The sequence below is a fragment of the Dermacentor albipictus genome, chromosome 1, assembly GCF_038994185.2.
Source record: "Dermacentor albipictus isolate Rhodes 1998 colony chromosome 1, USDA_Dalb.pri_finalv2, whole genome shotgun sequence".
NCBI lineage: Eukaryota > Metazoa > Arthropoda > Arachnida > Ixodida > Ixodidae > Dermacentor > Dermacentor albipictus.
This window is the reverse complement of record NC_091821.1, coordinates 419379284-419401970: the sequence shown is the minus strand read 5'-3', so window position 1 is coordinate 419401970 and position 22687 is coordinate 419379284. Positions and strand designations below refer to the sequence as shown.

The following is a 22687-nucleotide window of genomic DNA, read 5'->3' as shown; positions in this document are numbered from 1 at the left end:
AAGGAATTGGCAAGGCCTCATTGCCAACAGTCCCAACGTGGTAGCCTCGATGAAATTTTGTCACGCAAAAAAAAATGCGATGCGTTTTAGCTAAGGGTAGGTGCAATAGACAAGATTATACGAACCGTGCACAGCGTAGGTGCTTGACGATCGTGGCCGCCAGGGATGTTTTGCGTGGGCCGCCGTGCACGAACTGCAATTCTACCACAACGCAGACCAGCTCCGACAAAATCAGCGGTCGCATGGCCTGATATGAATTGAACCGCGAGACAATTACATCCGATCCAAGAGTAAAGCGATGAAATAGTGGTGCATTACACGCGTTTTAGTTATCTCCATAAAGACACCGAACGTACGACACGCGACCCTGACTTGCAACAAAATTAAGTTGGAGAAAAACACCATGCGGATTGTATGCGCACTGATGAAATCTGTTGACACCAAGATTCTCGACACATTTCAACATAGCTTCCATACCTAGACGCTGTTTCCCTAGCGGTGCAGGTATGTAGAATTTCAAGTACGGATCTATGTACTGAGAAGTCCTAAACGTAGCCATTCATCGCGTCTATCATACCCTTGCAATGGTATGGTATGGTAAAACTTTATTCTGGTCCTTCGGAACGCGTGTAAGCACGTAGCGGGCCGCTCCCACTTCGGCACAGAAAGGCCGAGCCCGAGCCTCTGTGCTGAGTCGCGGGCCCGATAGGCAGCCCATAGCTGTGCTTCAAGTTCGGGACTACTTAGGGCAGCCTCCCATTTGGACGACGTCGACGTCGTCGCTTAACGTGGGGCACCGCCAGAGCATGTGTTCTAAGTTAGCTACGTCTGAGCATATAGCTCGCAAATATTGGTCGATTGGATCTCTGGATAGTTTCTGTGTGACAGTGCGGGGTTAGGGTATGCCCCCAACCTGGAATGATGTGATAAATGACTCCTGCCATTCGAGACGTTGGAAAATGTTCTTTAGGGTGACATTAAACTAAACGCTGACCATTTGTTGCGTATAAAGCATAGCGCAACTACGCGACTGCGTCCTCTCGAAACTCCTGCGTGCTAACGTCACATCTGTTCTCCGTGCTTTTCCCCTCTGTGCCTCAGTGTGCCACACTCCATGTGGCAGCCCTGAAGTGCCCGCGCGAGATATGCTATCATTAAAATAGTGAAGTAAACGATTCAGCGAAGTTAGTGGCGTGCTTAGTGAGCCCCTTGGGGCATCCAGTGACCCTGGACGTTCACGTACTCTGCCGCGCACCAGAACAAATGCACGCTTAATATGGAAGACGGCGTACAAATACATACGGTTCAAATAGAGCACGCCCCCACGAATCAGTGTTGCATTGGCACCGCCAAATGCGTCAGTTCATCGCAGTATAGAAAATGGGTGCATTTAAAGGTAGTTATGGTGACGCCACTGGAGACAACAAAGGACTACGCTGCTTCACTAACCTCGCTGCAACAGTGAGCCATAATTTCGCGAGTTTATTCACGTTGGTTTCCAAGGACAATTAACTTATTCTCACCGCAAAAGATCACAAACCCATAATTTATGGGTGGTGTAATTAGACGCAATTGACTATGCTTGTAAGGTGCAGCATAATATCTTCGACGCGCGCACCCTTTCAGAGGGTTCCGTCAGGCGAAGCGTCCTAAAAGTCGGCTGACTGTCTCCCAGGACTCTCGTATGTCCTAAGTGTGCACAGAAATGATCAATTCTCTCAACAGTAACCACTGATATTATCGGCGACAACAATACGAGCGCAGTCTTTGAGTCTATATACCGTGAGGTTGAATGGAACACCTTGCAAAAGTGATTGTGTCATTACCGCCTTTCCTCACTTCGATCTTTGAGTTGAGATCCCAGGTGAGCTAGGACATCTGTAGGCTTCCGTGCAGAGGAGGGGATATCCATCACTACACGTGCAGCAGCTGAACGACCTCCCTCCTGGATTAGTTTCGTGTGCTGAAATGTATATCCCACCTGACACCACCTTCCCATGCCCTGTCAGCGGTGGAAGACAAGATTAGAAAGAAAGTGTTAGGAAAGCTCGAAGAGATAAAGACGGCCTGAGAATACAAGACGAGCGCTTACTAACACTGACAGTGTTTTATTAAGGACTGACAGTGCCTAATCAAATCATTTCAGTTGATAGTAAGCGCTGGCAAAAGACGACAGAAGAGCACAGGGTGAGCGCTTACTGTCTACTCAAAACGTTTCGTTATAGGCTGTCAGAAGAACGCAGGAAGATACCTTAATATTAACTTACAGGAGTGCATTAGAAACTGCCAGTCTGTAATAAAACCCTTTCCGTTGATAGTATAAGGGATCGTCCTGTGTTCTTCTGTCGTCTTTGTCCATTTGCGAATTCCTAACCACGAATTCACGCCAACTCTTCTAGTTCACCATTATGTGGAATGGAAGCAAGAGTTAAAAAGCAAGTTTATTATGTTTTCCAACAGAATAAGTGTACTAGACGAATAAAGAACTGTCTTCATCAAACGTTTCATCTGCACAAGAATGTTTTCTATTAAAAGGATCAACAAATTTATATATGAGTTTGCTTCGCAATTAAATAATATTGACCTCGCAAGAAGGTAACTTTCTGTTGCCAGTGGTTTTTACTGCACTTCGTCAATGCAATACTACGCGTCTATACATGAGCAGCACCTGTGATTTTGGCAATCATTTTACGAGCGCGTGATCTAGACTTAGGTGTATATACCTTCTTGTAAACGGTAATGCGAAAAGCCACCCGTAAGCTAAACGTGTTGTATCTACATTTTCTTTAACGCTTTCTACGGTAAGCAAAAGTGAGTTTCTCGTACAGAAGCAATATGTTCCGCTGACACTTGACACTGAAGTAAAAGGGCAACATAATCTGCACGAAAACAAGGTGGTACACGCTTAAGCATTCTTTAAAAATAATAATTAAAAAAAACACTAGCCCTATCTCCAAGAGCCAGTTATCTGCGAACAGAGGGTGAGAGATTGCGTATGTGTGATTGTGAAGAGGAGAAAAGCAAAATGAAAGAAAAACCGAAATCACAATCGCTGAAACCTCTTCGGCTGCTGTCGCCGCACTATCTGGGCGCTCTCTCCCGGCCGCAGCTTACACAAGCGTAGAGTCTGCGATAACGCAGCTCGCGTACGTACAGCGTCTATCGGGACGCTAAAGTTTCCCGCTGGGCTGCTGGTGGTGACGCACTCAGCGTTCCCATACTGGCCCGCCCGCCTTCACGCGAAGGCCCCCAAAGGTACCGTCATTAGCTTCGGAGGTGCGTCGTGCGCTTGGGTTCATCAGAGAGCGCTCGTTCATCAAATATCACGCATTCGACTGGGCTACCGCGCTCCTGCGCCATGCGTCCGCTACCGCTTCTGAGCACGGGCTGCCTCCTTTTGCTAGCCCTGGCAGCGCCGTCGACGGGGCGCTACGCGCCGGACTGGAACTCTTTGGACACGAGACCGACCCCCGCGTGGTACGACGAGGCCAAGATCGGCATCTTCCTGCACTGGGGCCTCTTCTCGGTGCCCAGTTTCGGCAGCGAGTGGTTCTGGTGGCACTGGCAGGGAGCCAAGATTCCGGCCTACCGCGAGTTCATGGAGCGCAACTACCGGCCGGGTTTCACCTACCAGGACTTCGCGCCGCAGTTCAAGGCCGAGTTCTTCGACCCGGACCGCTGGGCGGGGATCTTCAAGAAGGCGGGCGCCCGCTACGTGGTGCTGACCAGCAAGCACCACGAGGGCTTCACCCTGTGGCCCTCGGCGGTGTCGTGGAACTGGAACGCGGGAGACGTGGGGCCTCGACGCGACCTGGTGGGCGACCTCGCGCGAGCCGTGAGGAAGAAGGGCGGCCTCCGGTTCGGGCTCTACCACTCGCTCTACGAGTGGTTCAACCCGCTCTACCTGGCCGACAAAGAGGCTGGTTTCGAGACGAACGACTTCGTCGCCCGGAAGACGATGCCCGAACTGGTCGAAATAGTGACCACGTAAGTGCCTGAACTCAGACGGGTTGGGCGTTTTTTGGCGTTCCCAGTTTTTCTTTTGTTCGCCTCTAAATTCTCTTAACGCTTCAGCCTTTCTGAGGCACTTTATCGCTGTCGAGCGTTAAAATTCGTTTTTTCTTCATCAGTCAGAGCTGAATATTTTTGCCCGCAACTGACATCACCGGCTATGGAACTCGCATGATAGGGACGGTAAAGCGAAAATTTTTGTTGGCAGGAGCACTTCAGTATGTGCCACTCGTGTGTGTTAATGGCAAGTTTCCTTATATATACACGTGCTAATCAATGTCGTACTTGTATTTTATTCATAGGTACGTTATACTCATTTTTTACGTGCACTTATGTGGGCTTTCATAAGAAGGGGCGTTAAAACGTGTTGTTGCGGCAACAAATCCCCCGTCTCAAGCTATTTTAAGGCTGATCAAACGCTGTCTTGGAGAAATGCCTCAATCTGAGGTTTGGGCAACCTTTTTAGTTTAAGAAAATAAAAACACCATGTTTGTTCAAATACAGTTAGTTAGTGGTTGACGCATGATCATCGCTTGTGAGCGAAAAAGTCCAACGTCGCAGCGAATGATTTAGTACTGACGTTGCAGAAAGCTAGACTCCCTATAGATTGGCGCAGTGCACTCCTTAACTGCTTTCAAATTTGCACAAGTGCTAAGACACACTATACACGTGAGTACAGTTTCAGCCAATCAGCAAGCCATGTTTGGTCGATGCAAAATCTTTAACGAAAACAAACACAAATTCTGAAGGATAAATAGAAAGATCAGTTTCGTCAGCACTCAGAGTAGCAACAGACAGATAAACAAGTTTGCCCAAGTGCTCTGCATGTTCTCCCGTCAAACAATGTAAACATCTCGCCAAGCGAAAGTACAGGCCACTCCTCTGTGTTTATTAATTTATTTATGTTTTGCTCGGAAAAGAGCACAAGTGACATGACATGGCCCTTTCCTTTATGTCTGTATCGGCACTATCTACCGCTTATTCTTTGGATATACGAACTTACCACAAGTCATTTTAACTTAGTAACAGAGCACGGAAACACAAAGCCCACTTTTCCTTTATTTCTTTATTTTTTTAGCTTATGTGACTAGACAATGTGAATGCTAGACAATGAGTGGACTTTCTGTTTTAGAACGGTTTTATGAGATTCCTTTTTCATACCTGTGTAATATATTATTTGCGCATCTCTTAATGTCAAAAGGAATAACCGCCGCCAATTAACGGTGCCAACATCTATTTCGCGAACGTTTCGCTACATTTGGTGGGAGTTGTTTTTTTTTCAAACACTTCACTGCATCCAAGCTCAGTACGCAAACTATCAGCTATATCCGACGCTTGCTCTATCATGCTACGCTGGCTCTGTCGACACCCTGATAATGCGGGATGCGGAAATGCGGGAAGGAGGCACGACTCCTTTAGCAGTGTCCGCGATCCTTTTGACATCAACGCACGTTTGTAGAATTGTTCTTCCCTGCAATTCGTCAAATGTCATTTCAGTGGCGTTTAGAATGTTAACATCAAGCAGTCACGAGATAGAATCGTTCACGTAACAGCACATGCATGCAAATCCCTTCTCGCGTAAGTCACCGCCTCTCTGCTTTGACATGAACGGCGACCGAAATGATAGCATTGCACACCTATTTGCATCAAATAAACATTGACTGAAAATACTTGAAAGCGGCTGTGGCGTTTTACTAGGACCAATGGCGGTTAATGCTAAGCTTTGTATAGCATATTCCATACATCGACTACAGAAGCCCCTCCAGGTAGTATGTAGTGAGAATCGTTCTTACACCGCTCAAGAGAGGAGTGTGAAAGATTTTGCGCCTACAAATGCACATAATTCCGGGAACTTTGCTTAGCACATACTGAGCACACGACTATAATTTTTATTCCTCGATGACGTAAACTGCCCCCTGAAGATGAAGAACCCTGCAGGCAGAAATTATATTTAACGTTTGAAGAATAGTAGGAGACCTGTGTGTGTCGGTGTGTCGCGGATGTCTACGACCCAGCTCCGTCATCCTGCTCCACCTGCCACAGCTTTTAACGAACTTCAATTTGTCCTCTTTGATATATTGACCATCGAAATCGCGCACTAGGTTAGTTGCAAATTCGCTCTTAAAAGATCTCTATTTGACATCCTCCGATTTTAGATTTCCTTATGAACACAGAGGTGCAAGCCATCCGTGCTCTTTCTCCTTGGTCATCTACCCCTTTCATAATTATCTTGGTCCACTCCCACTTAAACTTCCTCCTTTCTTTATTTCTTCTTCATACCTGCGGCATTTACGCACATGTTTCCAACATTTTGACCCAGTCCCGACTGCTGTGTATTCTTTAATTTCCTTCTCAGTTAGTGAAGGCTACCATTGTGCACAAACCGATAAATGGGAAACAGTAGACTTGTATCACGCTGAGCACAGGCAGACAAACGGGAGAACCAAAGCATTATAAATCATAGCAACGATTTAAGTCCTCAAGCGGCAAAGGGCTTCAGTAAAACCTGAGACTCAACATGCATGCGTCTCCACATTTATTGGTTAATCGAGTGGTCTTTGACGACAAACAAGTCGTTGATGCTCTATCGTTCACCGGATATTAAGTCGCGCTTTCACGGACTTCGCAGGTACCGTCCCGAGATCATCTGGTCTGACGGTGACTGGGAGGCCCCGGACACCTACTGGAACAGCACCCAGTTCCTCGCCTGGCTCTACAACGACAGTCCCGTCAGGGACACGGTGCTGGTCAACGACCGGTGGGGCAAAGGAACGCCGTGCAAGCACGGCGACTTCTACAACTGCAAGGACCACTACGACCCGGGAACGCTCGTCGAGCACAAGTGGGAGAATGCCATGACCGTGGACAAGGACTCGTGGGGTTACCGGAGGAACGCCCGCCTGTCCGACTACCACACCATCGAGGAACTCCTCGCCGAACTGGCCTCCACGGTGAGCTGCAACGGCAACTTCCTGCTCAACGTGGGACCTACCAGCGACGGCGTCATCCATCCGGCGTTCGAAGAGCGTCTCACGCAGATGGGCACGTGGCTCGACGTGAACGGCGAGGCCATCTACGGGTCTCGGCCTTGGAGAAGCCAGAACGACACCGTCACTCCAGGGGTGTGGTACACGTCCAAGAACGACACCGTCTACGCGATCGTGCTCAAGTGGCCCAAGAACAACAAGCTCGCCCTGGGATCTCTGTCGCTGCGCAAGGGAGCCACGGTCTCCATGCTGGGCCTAGACGGCTACGATCTCACTCCGTACAGTGCGGTCACGCCCGAGAACTGGAGAAACGCGGGTCTGACGGTGATCACGTTCCCTCTGCTCACGCCGGATGTCTTGCCTACGCCTTGGGCCTGGGTGCTCAAGATCCAAGGCGCGTTGTAGGGGAGACAGTGTCGACGGGTAAACTGTTTCGGCGATTAATTCGAGTACCTTCCGATACTTATACAACGGCAATAACCATTGCGAACTCATTGTGACGTATACTGCAGGTACAGTGAGCCCTAAAAATTTGCGTGGTAGCGCGGGAATTCATGTGACAGTCAGCTATACCTTCGAATATTATCGTGTTATTAACCTCAACTCACGCTTTACCAACTGTGGTAGAAAAATAATGAAAGAAAGCGTTTAATTTTGAATAAGCAGAAGTCAACGAAAACCGCTGTTTTTCTAGTGTTTCCTTATGCGTAATACAGTATCAAAAGCTGTACAGAATGTGTCTTCATTTTGTCCTATCAACGAAGCAATAGGCACATAGCCATTAATTTATTAGGGCCATCCCTTATACACATTGCTTCAAGCACTTTGATAATAGAACAAGAAAACTTGCAATTAGCAAAGCTTTCCGTCTGGCTATAATAATAATAATAATAATAATAATAATAATAATAATAATAATAATAATAATAATAATAATAGCAATAACAATAATAATAGATATGAAAACAACGGTAGATTTGAGCAAATGGCTGGAACATTAAAGAACTTTGCGATTGTGCTGCAAGATAAATTCTTCTTGAAGGGGGGGGGGGGATGATGTTTACTGAAGGTAATAATTTTGCAGCGCAAAAGTTCAGCAATGAAAAAAAAACTAATGAAAGGAAACAGGAGACAGAAGAACAGATGCTTTCTCTATTTCTGTCTGTTCTTTCATTCGTTTTCCTTTTTCTGAATGTATGCGCAACAAAAATCATCACTTGGTAATTGTTTACAGCATGCACACTGTGGCAGAAGATAGCGCCAGGCCCTAGTTGGTAGTTATCGGAAACATAACCTTAAAAATACTTACAGGAAAACCCACACCAGTACGAATAAAACATTTAACATTATCATTCTCACGATGCTCATTAAACACAAAACAAAATAAACACAAAGAAATAAAAAGCAGGGCCAAATTCACAAAACATTTGTTCGTAAGTGATCTCTGCCATTGATCGGCTGCCTTCACTAGTAATAATATTACGACCCTTTCTGCACGTAACAATATGTTCAGCACCAGGATTGACTGAAGTTTTCTCTTACGAACAATTCAATTGTAGGAGGTTCTTGTGACTACGGGACTGTCCTAAAGAAGAACTTCATAAAAAGAGGGAAGGTTGAAATTATTATCAGTAGTCGAATCACTGTGGGGCTGTTCGACCACAGTTAATCACCCCAAATGAGCAGCATGGTATTCAAAAATAGTGAATAACGTGTCTGCCCAAACCGATGTGTTGCAGTATGTCCCAGACGAACCTTCCAAGTGTTTTAGACAGCTCAAAAGAATAATAAGACAAGACACCTTACGTATTTTCTCGGTCGGTTTGAATATCTGTTACTGTAAGCTATAACATGCCAGGTAATGTATTTGTTAAGAGATTTCCTTTCATATATGCACGGAGACCTTGCTTTTGTTCCCCATGTGGTGCGGCCCGGTAACGATGACCGATATCTCAAGCCCAGAAACCTACCTCTACAAACCTCAGTGACAAGCTGTGGTGTAAATGTGCCCCTCCGGATGACGCGATCCTATCGGTGTTCTCTCCCCTTTCTTTCCCTCTTTTCATCCTTTCACCCTCTTTCCTCAAAGTAGGGTGGCAAACAGGACGTGCATCTGGTTGACCTAGCTGCTGTATCTTTATTTTATTTTTCTCTTCTCTCTATGTTGTCTAATGACGGCTGAACGTTGAGATATGGCGTTTGACAGATGACGCAAAATCACTGATCTATGCTTTAGGGCAAAACCCTAATTTTGCCCACTGATCAGTGGGCAGAACTGAATGGCGCAGCTGTAGGTCACAGAATGGTAGATCTCTGGCAAACAGGAACACCTGATCTCGTTTTCGTTAATAATACAAATAACACAAATACCAAGCAACGATTATAGCTTGACCCTACCTTCCTGTGTATGTGCTGCAATAGTTTCTCATATTTTCCTAAATGGGCAGGGTGACGCGCGATGACGGACCGGAGGAGCTCATAGCCGAATTTTGGTTTTCGCGACAGCTCGGACATTCGCCAAGTATTTGATTTCGACCATTCTTAATTCCAAATGTATCCTAGATAAATTTCGCAGCAGCCTATCTCTTTTGAAAGTTATTTGCAAAAAATAAATAAATAAATGCCACGTGGGTTCGAATGAAAGTAATAAGTCGGCGAGAAGTCAATGCACTTTTGACAAGCGCTACTACAGAGCGATACTCTTCGTTACGCAACGTTAAGAACGTGGCGCAAGAAAGCTCACTAATCGTATCACACGCAAGATGTTTTGGAACTCGTTTCACCCGCAAAATAGGCAGTTCTTTCTTTATTTCTCATTACGTGAGGCGTAAATATAAGAAGTCAGGGGCGGGGGCTTAGACGTGCGAGCATGGTGTTTAAGCTTTTCAAGTTTGATTTTTGAAGAGAGGCGCGCGACTTATAGGTGACTGCCCTCTACGCAGATCAGTAGGCGTCATGCTTGTGGTGACATTGCACGCGATTAATATTGGAGCAACCTCTTTACTCGTTACACCATGAGCACGTTACATGTTGCTATATACCGGGTGTTCAAAATTAAGCTTTGTGGTTTTCTTAACATTAGGCACTGGGAGGCATGCGAAGACCACCTGTGCAAATAGGTTATGTGGCCAGGGGGACCCGAAGTGAGATGATAATTATAGCTGTCAGCAGCCCAATTGACTAAAATTTAATAATTAACTTTTTATTGACTGCAGTAAGTGTGTATGTTTGTATTCAAAAGTTAGAGGCAGTCGTGTTTCTACACAGTATCAGTTAGAAGAATTCTAGCATATCTGTGCTAGGAGATATCCGACTACAAATTTTAATTGTCGTTCGCATGATTACGCATACAAGATAGTGCGGATCTGCGAAAAGCGCCTCCCTGATGTGATGTGGCTGTTGCGTGCGGCGTTTTAGTCTGACAACAGGGCGGAGGCATAAGCAAAGATGATAACTGTCCCCCTTCCCCTCTCGGCTGGCGAAATCAAGATATGACAGCGTCGAGTGCCGTGCATTTGTTGCTCTTGATTTCAAGAAAACTTACAGTACTTGCAAATCAGCAGTCACTTCATTTGTGTAGCCCAGGCAAGGACCATCTCCGCTTGTCTAATCACCATTACGCACGCGCACTGCCCTCCGGCTTCTCCGCTTGCGCCATTATCTCGGCATGGCAGCTGCCACCATCGTTACAGGCTGAGTGGTCTCGTGTTACGACAGCGGTTCCGGGATCTTCGATTTTTTTTTCTCCAGCCGATAGGGGAAGAGGGACAGTTATCATCTGCAAATACCCCCGCCCCGTTGTTAGACTAAACGCTGCGCCCAAAAGCCGCGTCACATAAAGGAGGAGCTTTGAGCCGATCCTAACTATCTTAAATGCGTAATCACGCGAACGATAATTAAAATTTGGAGTCGGATATCTCGGAGCACAAACACGCCAGAAGAATCCTTCCAACTGACACTGTGTAGAAACACGACTGCCTCTAACTTTTAAATACTAACATAGTCACTTACTGCAGTCGACAAAAAGTTAATTATTCAATCTTAGTTAACTGGGCTGCTGACAGCGATAATTATCATCTCACTGTGTGTCCCCTTGGCCATATAACTTATTAGCCAACCGGACGTTATTCTGGTTAACCTCCCTGCCTTCTTTTCTCTTTCCTCCTACACAGGTGGTCATCGCGTGCCTCCCAGTGCCTAATTTTAAGAAAACCATAAAGCTCAAATCTGAACACCCTGTATAACGGGTGGAGTGCCCGCCACTGCTCCTCCCGCCCCCCGCCCCCTCACATGGCATTATCATTACTTGAGTCGTCCCGCTTGCACACGACAGACCATTGGCAGAACAGATTGCTGAAGTGATTTGTTTCTATTTTATTTCGCTTGAGCCATACAGAAGTAAATCATTCTTCCTGACGTTACAGTGCTACGGAGGACCCCAAGAAATTTAAGAGTGCAGCAGCTCCTTCCTAATTAGTCCAACTATGTAGGAGTGGTTCCCGTAAATTTATCTGGCAATGATTCCTTGACCCACCAACAAGTCAGTCTGGGATACCTTCTTGTGGGCATATTTTCTCTCCACAGGAATACTCAGTATACGAAACGTAACGAAACGACATTTAATGTGTTGAGGTCATGAAACCGTTTGTCTCCAGCGGTTAGTTACGCTTCACGCGTTCTGTATAGACCACCGGCAATGTACTACCAAGGAAAAAGGTGAAAGTTCGGGGCCAGAAAGAGAGCGCTGACGTCAAACTTTATCGAACACGTTCTAAACTCTTTTTTTTCTTCCTTTGGGTTTCGCGCTAAATTGATACCGGCGGGCGCGTACGGATCCACACACGTCGTGTACGTGTTGCTGTAAATGGAAGCCCAGAAGTCTCGCTCACAGTTTCGATAGAAAACACTCCGCAATGGTATGTTTGTGGAGTGTACCCAGCGCACTTCTTCGACTTTCACAATGATACCCTGAAATAAGCGTGCGACGCTTTCAGAAATATGGCTGCAAAGTGTTCGGCCGCGTTCCCCGATACACTCCGAGGTTGAAAATTGGAGTCGTTTTGCTGCTGCGATCACATTGTAAACACGAAAAGTGCAGCTAAATAGGTCATCGAAGTACACCAGCAAAGTAGCATATATCCGTCAGGAAGTCACCCGAAAGCAGCGTTTCATTGCCTTGTGCCTATACGCTGTGGAGGACCGGAAATACAAATGTAACATTCATTCATTCATTCATTCAGTAAGAGTGAGTAAATAAACTTGTGCGTTAGAGAGGGGGAGGAAGGGAGGGAGGCAGTTGAACATAGGATATATATAGAAGGTTAAATGAAGAGAAACAATAAGAGGTATGCCGGAAGAGCGGGTCACTATAGCATTACACTGCTCAAAGGGTAAAAGGCACAGGCAGAGATGGCGAAATTGAGAGACAGATGGCGGGTGACCGTGAGTTAGTGCAATGAACAGTCATACACGTTGTTCAATACGCCCTATTAATGTCACTGTGCGCGTACTAAACACACGAACAATGCGTCCCCCCCCAGAACGTCCTCGCAGAAACAAATTTCGGACATTCGCATTCCAACCGCACTTGTTCTAAAGAGTCACGCAGTGATATTCACGACGCGTCTAAAAGTCCGACAGCAGTGCAAAGGCTAGTGGAGGACTCAGTGTGCACGGGGGCGCTTTCATTCCACTTCGATCTTGACGCGGCCCCCGCAAGTGACTGGGAATCATGCCTCCGATTTCGTGGTCAGCAGTAGAACCCATAGCCGCTAAACCCCCGCGGAGGGCTTCAAGCATAGGCCGCTGGCCTGTTACGAAGGTCAAGCTCAAAATCAAATTTTTCTGCTACTAAGTAATGCTTCTCATAAAATGTGCAAGCTCACATATGAGGGCACAGCTCATGGGCCCTATGCCATGGATACTTCACATTACGTATGGCACGAGACACGTCAAATTCCTGTCAGCTATTGCAGGTCTCCCTTTGAAACAACAACCAGAGCGTCATTCTGCGTCATCTTTTCAGTTGTACTGTAGTACTCCAGAAGTACATGTTGCTGTGCTAGTCGGTTCATGTCGCTTAGTAGACCATAAATATTATGATCGCCATGGCGCAAACAGGGGAGAACGGAAGGGAACAAGGGGAGCGCCAACTTTCTGCTGTTTGCTAAACAGTCGAAAGTTGGCACTCCTCTTGCTGCCTTCCGTCTTTTCTTGTTTGCGCCAACGCGATCATATTTATGGTCTACTCAGTCTGCTGTAGTAATTGCTCACGTAAGTTTCGCTTAGGACCATGAGAGTGAAATGCGCAACGGAACCACGTCATGCGCATGTGCAGTGAAAGCGTGTTCAGTGCATCAGCTTGCAGACACGCATACTCTGCCGTCAGCCCCCTTGTATGTTTCACTTACATAAAGGACATTAATAGAAGCGAGAATTCCTTCCCAGCAAAATGTGCAACCGATTTTTCCCAAATGCTCGTTCGGTAACCAACAGGGAGCTTTAAAACAGGGTTCTCAAGCTTAGGGAGCCTCGTCCAGCAACCCAAATACGAGGAATGCCATTTCGTTGTGCGTTGCTCACCACTGGACATTCAACTCGCCAAAAGACGTCAATGTGTGGTTTGGGTCTCAACGCGATAACCCCCTAAGGTGTCGCACAACCTTTCTGCTTCGAGCTTTCTGCTGAATTTTCTGCGCCATCCAGACTCCGAGATTGGTGATCGCCTGCGCATGTGTTTCGGACGCCGGAGCAGGCAGTACCGCCTGCTGCGCACGATCTCGAGGTTGTATGCATTTGGAAGAAATTCTGCTCAGATGGCGCTGTCAGCTGTGGGAATCTGCTGTTGCTGCGACGGTAAATGAGTGCGGAGCTGCAGATACTGCTAAAGTCTGCAGATGTTTGTTCGTCTTCTTTTTTGAGTCGACCATATTTATGCCTCCTACATGAACTTCAAGCTATTTGTCCTTTCTACTTAACGCTGAAACTTTGCATGATAAATAACAACCTTGTCTGAGTGGTCATGGCGGGAACCGAACCTCAAAATCCGAGTTTTCCCGTGGCTCATACGTCGCAGCGTTCGGCTGTTGCAAGTATTCTGACAACGAAATTTGTTCTAGAATCTGCACCCCCCTATCCCTCCTCGCGCTCACACACACATTCTTCGTTCTTAAATGCATAAGCATTTCTATGCTTACCCAACGAGAAAAACCATCCGTCCATCCGTCTGTCCGTCCCGTAAGACGATCGCTTTCATGACAGGGCTCGCAAGAGCGACTGAAATCACCTTCGTGCTGCCTTGCGCTTCAACACGAACGAAGCGGCGGTAACACAGCGCTCACGAAATTATCAGCAGTCGCCGCACTCTCTGCCCCCATCGCAGATCGCTTTCAAGATAGGGCCCACGCGGCCACGCCGTACGCAGCCGCCGCCGGAGTACGGATGGTCACGGTTCGTAGTGGTTCGACGCGGATGGATGAGGCGCCAAAGAGCGATAACGGTTTATAATGATGGGACTGTCATCAGTGTACACCTGGGACTACCACCTGCAGTAGTTTGCTCGTGTCGTCGGTTCACCTTGCGCCGCCGTCCGTAGCAGTTCGTGTCACCGCAGTGCTGTCGTTTATCCTGGTCATATTAAGTTTATTAACACTCATAATGACACCGGTCTGCTTGTACATGAGCCAGTCGCACAATGCTTACGCATAATTAGACAACTCCCCGAGGGGGACATTTTTCTGCTCGTAATGATGAAATGCGCTCAAAATGAAAGTAAACGAAATAACATTACAAAGCCCAAAGAGTAAATGTCATCTTGTAGATAACCCTATTGTTTACTAACCGATACTCTTTTCAAACGTAAATGGTGCCAACTTCCAGTGTGCATTAAACCCATTTGTGTTCCTCACTCATGTATTCTCTTGGCCCATAGTCATTCGTGCATGCATGCACAGTCAGAAGCGCCGCTTTGAGTGCCGTTGATAAAAATCTCTGCAGTTCCACCAAGCTGCATCTCCCTTCTTCTTTACTTTTTTTTCTTTTTTGTTAATTTAATGCAGTTTCTCCCACTATCCGCCCCAATGTCGAAATCGGTCGTTCAAAATGAAATACTGGACTTAACGTTGAAAATTATAAACTTCTTGCATTACATTAGAATACGTTTTCAGCACATATGTTCCCATGCACCGATCTCATCGTTCTATGGAGAAGTGGTGTTACGGTTTCGGAGGGCGGTTACTCTACGAAACAAAGACAATAGATTGCCAAAGCTGAGCCCGCCTGCTTGGAAGCGTTGATCACACTAAGCAAAAGGCGCGTTCCCGCCTACAGCGATGTTGCGTTTGAAACCCCGTGGCTCCGTTTTCAACGCAACACAACTGAGTGGACAGGTTCGCACGTAGTTCGGTTGAAAGCGGATAACTGCCTTCGAGGCCCGGATAAAAAGCGGATAACTGCCTCCGGATAACTGCCTTCAGGAGGCCCGCGCACTCGCTGCATCTCCGACGGCGCCCACGTTATTGTCAGTCCACTTTCTTTCGTTGGCGTCAGTTCTCGTGGCACGGTTTTACCCATCTCACGTTGTCTGTCTCTCTCCCCTCCCCCTGCACATTTCTAATTAGCCAGGCGACGGGACCAGACATAGTTCCCGTCGTCTTTTCTCCGTGTCTCCCATTACTGTGTCATCGAAAAGGAACGCGCAGTTTCCGAAATAAACTTGCTATTCCAGCGTCATTCATTAGGCTAGTGACATGCTTTGTTAATCGGCTTTGTGCCCGGGCCGGAGATTAATGTTCCTGCATGGAGGCAGGACGGTGGCGGTGTCATTAATTATCCCCGTTCGATAAGCGACCACTGACATTGTTTTCTTTTTCAGACGTGAAACCGCTGTCTCCACGGATAAAGAACAAAAATAGAGAGGGCACTATGTATCCTGACTGAGATCTTGCCGGTTCAATTCAAGACGGTCGCGAAGTGTTCATTACCAAGGTGTATACGCGAGCAGCAAAAAAAAGTGGAAACGTGGCTTACAGCAAATAAAGCCACATTTGCAATCAAATAAACTCCTGGGACTTTCACGTTGCTATAGATAGAGTCTAAACGTGGCAGCTATGGAAAAAGTGCACATATGCATATTTTTAGGGGTATACACGGCACCCTTCGTGAATAGGCAAAAGCCACGTGACTTGGATGTTTTCGCTACTTTTTGTGAGTTTTCAGGGAACAACCGCTGCTATTGGAAAATGTAGGAGCAGTATACACTCACAGACTAGCTCAAAGTCTAGATATACACTCGTAGTCTTGATAGTCACATCAGCTCCTTTGTCCGATTGACCGATTTTGCAAAAATCTTCGGTTCGACGCAGTGCCATCGGTTCGTCGACACATATTCATTGATACTAACTCGTTGAAAACCTCGAAACAACGAAGTTAGCTCAACGTCTTGTCCGATTTAACAAAGTTCTGAGTGTTTGTATAGGTAGATATGAAGTTTCACTTCAGATGACGGATGACATGTTAAGAATGTTTGCCGCTTCCGTGAAGGAACACGAGACGCATTCAACGGTTTCGCTACCTAGAATAGGCGCGTATGCAAGCAATAATTGCGCATAGTTTTGATACCGAATAAATATGAAGTTGTTCACTTGGAAATGTTTTAAGTGTTTTCGATCTCGCGAAGTTTTTTATTTATTGAAATTATAGTCGCGTTTCATCGGCTCGCCTAAATCGAGATTTTATTGTATACGCTGTTACGCGACACCTGGCACCATAGTCAATAAACATTGTTGAGACCTGTGGATTACACTCCAACCGTTGTAAACTATAGGCCTCAGATATTAATTTAGCCTAATATCGACATTATTTAGAAAAAAGGTGTTTTAGTAACAGCAGAAAGTGCAAGTTACCACAAAAAAGGGGGCGTTCGCACCTCCATAACAGACACACGTGATCTTGTGGAGGAACGTGATCTTCGTCACGAGAACGAAGATCACGTTCTCGTGACGCCTGCGGCAAAAAAGACGTTCCACGTCCGCCGCCATGGTCTGTGAGTGGGGGCGCTGGCTAACACTCCCAGGGTTCTACTAGTACACATAAATTCCCAAGAAAGTGGATGGGGAAACGCCGCCGCGGTAGCTCAATTGGTAGAGCATCGCACGCGACATGCGAAGGTTGTGGGTTCGGTTCCCACCTGCGGCAAGTTGTTTTTTCATCCACTTTATTTTCCATTAATTTATCATTACTTTATTTCATTTCTTAAGCACATGCAATTTCCCCTGTGTTGTACTTGGTGTCAGTGTTTGTTGGCTTCTCATTATATGAATATATATATATATATATATATATATATATATGTGTGTGTGTGTGTGTGTGTGTGTGTGTGTGTGTGTGTGTGTGTGTGTTGTTGCGAACGAGACAACAGTTAAAAGCAAGCAGACAGCGCTCTAGCAACAACGCTGGCGTCGCCCGTCTGCTGTGCGGAACTCCTCACAAGCGTCAATGCGCAACTAGAAGTTATACAGACGTCCCCTATCATTGTTAAATTTAGATTATAAGTGAATAATGCTCAGAACATCATCTAGCATTAGTGAGCAAACATTTTTCTGGTATCAGTGCAACTACCGTTAGAAATCCAGGTGGCGCTAGCTTCACCTGCGAAAACCGGCCACATTGGCACTATGCGAATGTCACGGGCTTGCACACAGAGGCTTGCCCGCCGGAGGACGGCGCTCTGTGGCAGAGCTTCCCTATTGCTGTGGATTTCCCCATTGGAATTCAGTAGAAGTGAACCGCGAACGCCTGCCTCAGAATCTGCACAAGCGTTTCCTAACTGTTCCCTAATTATCCCTCATACAACCTTTTTGTTACGCTTTACAACCTCCCACTTTCCCTCCGTCCCCCCTGCGTAGAGTAACTGGCCACAGAGCATGCTAGCTCCGCCCATCTTCTTGCCTTCAAAAAAGTTATCTCGCTCTTTCTTTCTCTCTCTCTTTCTTGTTCGTCAGTTATACGTGATTGGGGGAGGGATAGGAACTACAGCGAGCACGATAACGTCTGCGGTCTCCCAGGACTAGTCATTGCGGACAGGAAACATCTACAAAAGGTCGAAAGGTGAATCGACTCCAACTTGGTCGGCTCTTGAATCTCGAGTCAGTGACCACATAATCTCCCAGCAGATCAAACTGCACGCGCATACGAAACTGCTTTACCCCCGCAATTAATCGGCGAGCCGACGTAGAGGAACAAAGTCCGAGCGGAACCTGAAACGCGGCGGCCTATTCGAACGCTGCAGAGCGTCTGCGCGGCGGAATGGTCATAAAAGCGCCGTCGCCGAAACAAAAGTGCGAGTGTCTCGCCGGTCTCCATCGATCCGCGCTGTGTACACTGTCTGGCGGCGGAAGCCAGAGACCCCCGCCGGAGAACCTGCGCGAGAGAGCGCGGCTGCTGTCACTACACGGCGGAGCAAGAGACCGCTCGCGCTGCGAGGAGAGCTGCGAAATGATTCACGTGGCCACCAGCATCGTGCCGCTCCCTCTTCTGTATGGGCAATTTATTTATTTACTGACTTAAAATTACGTTGCAGGACCCCTTTACGGGGCATTAAGTAACGGGGTAAATGGAAAGATGGCGGGAAGTTGCGGGGAGTGGCAGGGTTTAGCAACGAGCTGCGCTAATGATGCAAGGAAGTGGTATAAAAATTCACCGGCGATTACGACACTCCCTAGTGCGAAATTTGAGCGCAGCGCTATACGTGTTTTCATTACGCGGTGCATTGCCTGGCGCGGACGATCTGTCTCGTACGACGCGTTGCCAAAAGTGTGGCGCTACTGCCTCGCTAATCGAGAGATCGCCAGAGGCAGCGCGTGGGCGACGCGCGCGGGCGCGATTCTCAGCAGCCGCCGCAGACAAACCTCCGCTCAGGCAGCGCTTTGCTTCCATGTGTGGTATGGGTGGTATCGGCGAACAGACGACGGTGCGCTATACTCTGGCGCCATCTAGTAGTGGTCGTAGCCGCAGAGCTCGCAAGGTAAATATACCTGGTAGCGAAGCTTCCATAGGAGCCCATACGTTCAAAACATGGCGGTCCATCGCCGGTTCATGGGGCTTAGCGCCATCTGTATGTGGTGGGAACACTTCCGGCGGAAGAAAAAATAACGTGACGCCATGTCCGTGTAAAGCAGAAGTGACGTCATTTGGTTTTCGAAGGCGCGAAATTTGTTTTGTTGTTCTTCCTTTGGAGCTATATATTCAAATGCCCCGCCATTCGACGTGATGGGCGTTTCGAGCTTTCAGCGTGGAAAGCGATGCAGGAAAAGGCCAGCCGTGCGGTTGTCAAAATCGCATTCCTGCACAGAACATACTTTCTTTGGAGGCCGATGAAAGCTTTAGGTGTAGAGTGCTGATCCTATTGTCGGATGCCAAGCCCGTCGGCCAGCGCAGTCGCACGTAAACAACTACACAATTATCTGGCGGTCGTAACTCACTACTTTTGACTGAACAGATTAAGAAGCAATGAAGCTACCCGCGTCACCAAATTCAGACAAACTTCGACAAGCAAGAAAGCAGAAGTTGTGAGGGGGGCGTGTTTCAACAGGTGATACGAGTGCGCCTTTCTGCCCATTTCAAGACGTGCATTGCACTGCGAGTGATAGTGGCGTCAACGCCCCCTGTAGCGATGGGCGCTGAAAAGAAATGCATTTATTAATAATAATAAAATAAACGTATTTTCTTAACTCATCACGAATATATAAATTTGACTAGGAATTTTATTTTCGTTGAATGAACCTAACTGTGTCTCGTTTGAATTAAAAAAAACGCGTTTTTCTTTCCCAATGCTTGTTCCCTCCAAACATAGTCGCGCTTCAATCGCTGCTCCCATAAACCCCCATGCTGATGTCGGTGACAATCTGTACTGAACCGCTTTTCGCCCGAAGCTTCGCGACCTATTTGAATCGACCTTGGAGCTCGTCTTGCGCAGTACTACGCTTTTATTATCACGCTTTCGCCGTACCTTCCTCCTCTGATATCTGCCTCGTGGTTCCACTGCACCGCCCCCCTCGCCCTCTCTTACCTGTCGCCGTCTGTCATTCCCCGTTGCGCTCCACGTTCGCTCTTTCTTCCTTCGCTGGGCTCGCTCGCTCGGTTACGCCGAGGGACGACGCCGACGCGAAGCGCAGGAACGGGCGCTTGATAGCTGAGCTCTAAAAGCGCATGTAAATAAGCGATACCTGAAAACCCGGAAACCCATTAAAAGTAACATCAACAGCAAAGAGCACAACGCGGGAAGTGCTTATGTAAAGATGAGACGCATCCAGAAAATTAAAGAATCAATGTGAAAACGCGCCTCCGTCTTTGGGTGCAAGTCAGATATACCCAACTGGTCAAAATGAATCTAGAGCCCTCCAATATGGCTTCTTTCATTTGCTGACCGCTACGTGAATTGCCAGTGCGGGGGCCTGCGGCGTTGTCAAACTGCCATTATAAATGGCAGCTTCTTCTGCAGGCCTCCAGCATCATGTATGCCTATAATGCGAGAAAAGTTATTATTATTATTATTATTATTATTATTATTATTATTATTATTATTATTATTATTATTATTATTATTATTATTATTATTATTATTATTATTATTATTATTATTATCCACTGTGCAGCTTCGAGATGTAACCTTCACCCGCCTCCTTCCTACATGTGCATACACTATTTGAACACAATTCAATAAACAATGAGAATGTGAAATAATGACAGAATTCAAAGTACCGTAAAGCACATCTCATAAAAACAATATAGAATTATAGCGTTTTGGTTAACTGAAGGTATCCAAGAGAATTTTTCTCCGTTAGTTTCCCTAACTATAATATTTCGGGAATATTATTATTGTGTAAGCATTATTTGCCGAGTAACCCAGCAAAATCTGTCTGCCAAGCGAAAAGTTTAATGCCTTGTAGCGGCACGAAAATGCGTAATTTGAGAAGACATTTAATAATTATATAAAATTGTAGATGTAGTTGATTGGGAGCTTTATAAGCAATTAGCAACAATTGAAACAAAAAAGAATGTTTGATGCGTAAGCATTCTTTCGCGAGTACCCCGTCAATGTAGTTAGCCAAATCGTGTCCGCAACGCGAAAGCCAGACACTTTACCCATTATAGGGCTGCATAGAAAATTCACAGGACAGCCTATATTAGGGGTGGGCGAAATGAAATGTGAGGGGGGGGGGGCGTAACTTGAAATTTTGTGTTGGGCCAACTTGAACTTTGTGGGCGGGCCAAACTACATTTGTGGGTGGGTCAAATTAAATTCGACGTTGGCCCAACTGAAATTTAGGGTTGGCCCAACTGAAAATTAGGGGTGGCCCAACTGAAACTTAGGGGTGGGCCAACTGGAATAGTGGGGTTGGGCCAACTGAAATTTGGACAATAAAAGCAAAAGCAAAGTAACAGCCGAGCCAAGGATGCTTACGCATTAGTAGACATGTCTCAGAAATTCTGTATAATTTTCCTACGGGCGAATGGCGCGTGGAAGCGCTCTCTTGGTTGCTACTGGCTGTAACGTAAACTTGCGTGTTTCCTACGTGCGTGAGCATGCCTTCTTAAATTGCCAGCAAAGTAGACTTTTCCTTTTTTTTCATACCATGGTACGGGCGCGTTCGATACGAAGAAAGGTCTGCAGCAGCAACGCGGTGACGTTTACGTATTGACGCGCTACAGCGAGTCTCCTGCGCACAAATTGCACGGTGGCAGCCTCCATAATTGTGGCGCTGTTCCAGTCGGCCTTTGAGCTCGCATGCAGATGTCCTTTTCTTATCGCGTGCATCGTTGCTCCAGACGGTAGTGAATAAAAAAAACATACGCTGATCGATTGACAGGTTGAGTGATCATTAATGAAAAAAAAACAATCACTATAGGCACTGGGGTGTTGGTTTTAAGTATATTGTCGAACACGTAGAAAAAAAATGTTGCTCGAAGGGAGAAGCATTGAAAATGACAGCAAAGTGTAACATTTAACCTTTAAGTCATCGTCGAACGCTGGCGTGAGGAGGCGTGCCCATGCCAGTGGTGTGGCAGGCGATGCGCGCTGTAGGAGGAGGCTGGCCAAGGGAAGCTTTTCTCTTTCTGCCTTTTTACTTGTTTCTTTCTTTCTTTCTTTCTTTCTTTATTTCCTTCTTTCTTTCTTTCTTTCTTTCTTTCTTTCTTTCTTTCTTTCTTTCTTTCTTTCTTTCTTTCTTTTTCTCTTTCTTTCTTTCTTTCTTTCTTTCTTTTTCAGCTTAAGAAAGCTAGGTTAATGCTAGCGAAAGGTAGCGCGTGCACGCGGTGTGGCAACGAATGCCATCGCTTCTTCCTCTGCTTTGCATCTGCGCACAGCGCAGTTTGCGTGGCAGGGAACAAATCTCTCTCGCCACGCCGGCAGCCGTAATGGAAACGAATGAAACGACCCCCGGCGCAGCATTCGGACTCTCCTTCGCGAACGTCCAGGCTCGGCCGTTACGAGCGGCCAAGAAGAAGCGGACGCAGGCCCAGACGGGCCATATAAACCTCTCGGACCATCGACCGCCTTCGGCAAGGGTACGCGAATAAGCAACGCTAGGGAAACGTCCGACAAACAAAGAAAAAGAAAGAAATGGAACGGAGAGCGCGCGCCCGGGTCACGCTGAAGATGCAGTAAACGGCGGCAACTTCGCAGGCGCCGG

General features: G+C 46.8%; 2 protein-coding genes across 4 annotated transcripts in view; one reads left to right on the top strand and one right to left on the bottom strand.

The window, feature by feature from the left end:
• The window catches only part of IA-2 (tyrosine phosphatase IA-2), a 663183-nt gene that overhangs the window by 540952 nt on the left and 99544 nt on the right, over nucleotides 1–22687 (bottom strand). Inside the window, exon 1 of one of the 3 annotated variants that reach the window (XM_070532245.1) lies at nucleotides 14195–16614. The exons of the other annotated variants lie outside the window; for them this stretch is intronic. Within the exon in view, the coding sequence (XP_070388346.1) occupies nucleotides 14195–14219 (25 nt within the window). The 5' untranslated portion in view covers nucleotides 14220–16614. Of the gene's footprint in view, nucleotides 1–14194; nucleotides 16615–22687 lie in introns of those variants that run through there. 3 annotated transcript variants of the gene reach the window in all.
• Nucleotides 3122–7733, top strand: LOC135900397 (tissue alpha-L-fucosidase-like). Its single transcript, XM_065429888.2, has 2 exons — nucleotides 3122–3987; nucleotides 6641–7733. The coding sequence occupies exons 1-2, from the start codon at nucleotides 3359–3361 to the stop codon at nucleotides 7401–7403; spliced, it is 1392 nt and encodes a 463-aa protein (XP_065285960.1). The 5' UTR covers nucleotides 3122–3358; the 3' UTR covers nucleotides 7404–7733.

Excerpts from the sequence above, each read along its gene's own strand:
- LOC135900397 (XM_065429888.2), top strand. The coding sequence starts at position 3,359 with ATGCGTCCGCTACCGCTTCTGAGCACGGGCTGCCTCCTTTTGCTAGCC. Across the intron at positions 3,988-6,640 it reads CTGGTCGAAATAGTGACCAC|GTACCGTCCCGAGATCATCT; the intron begins GTAAGTGCCTGA and ends CGGACTTCGCAG.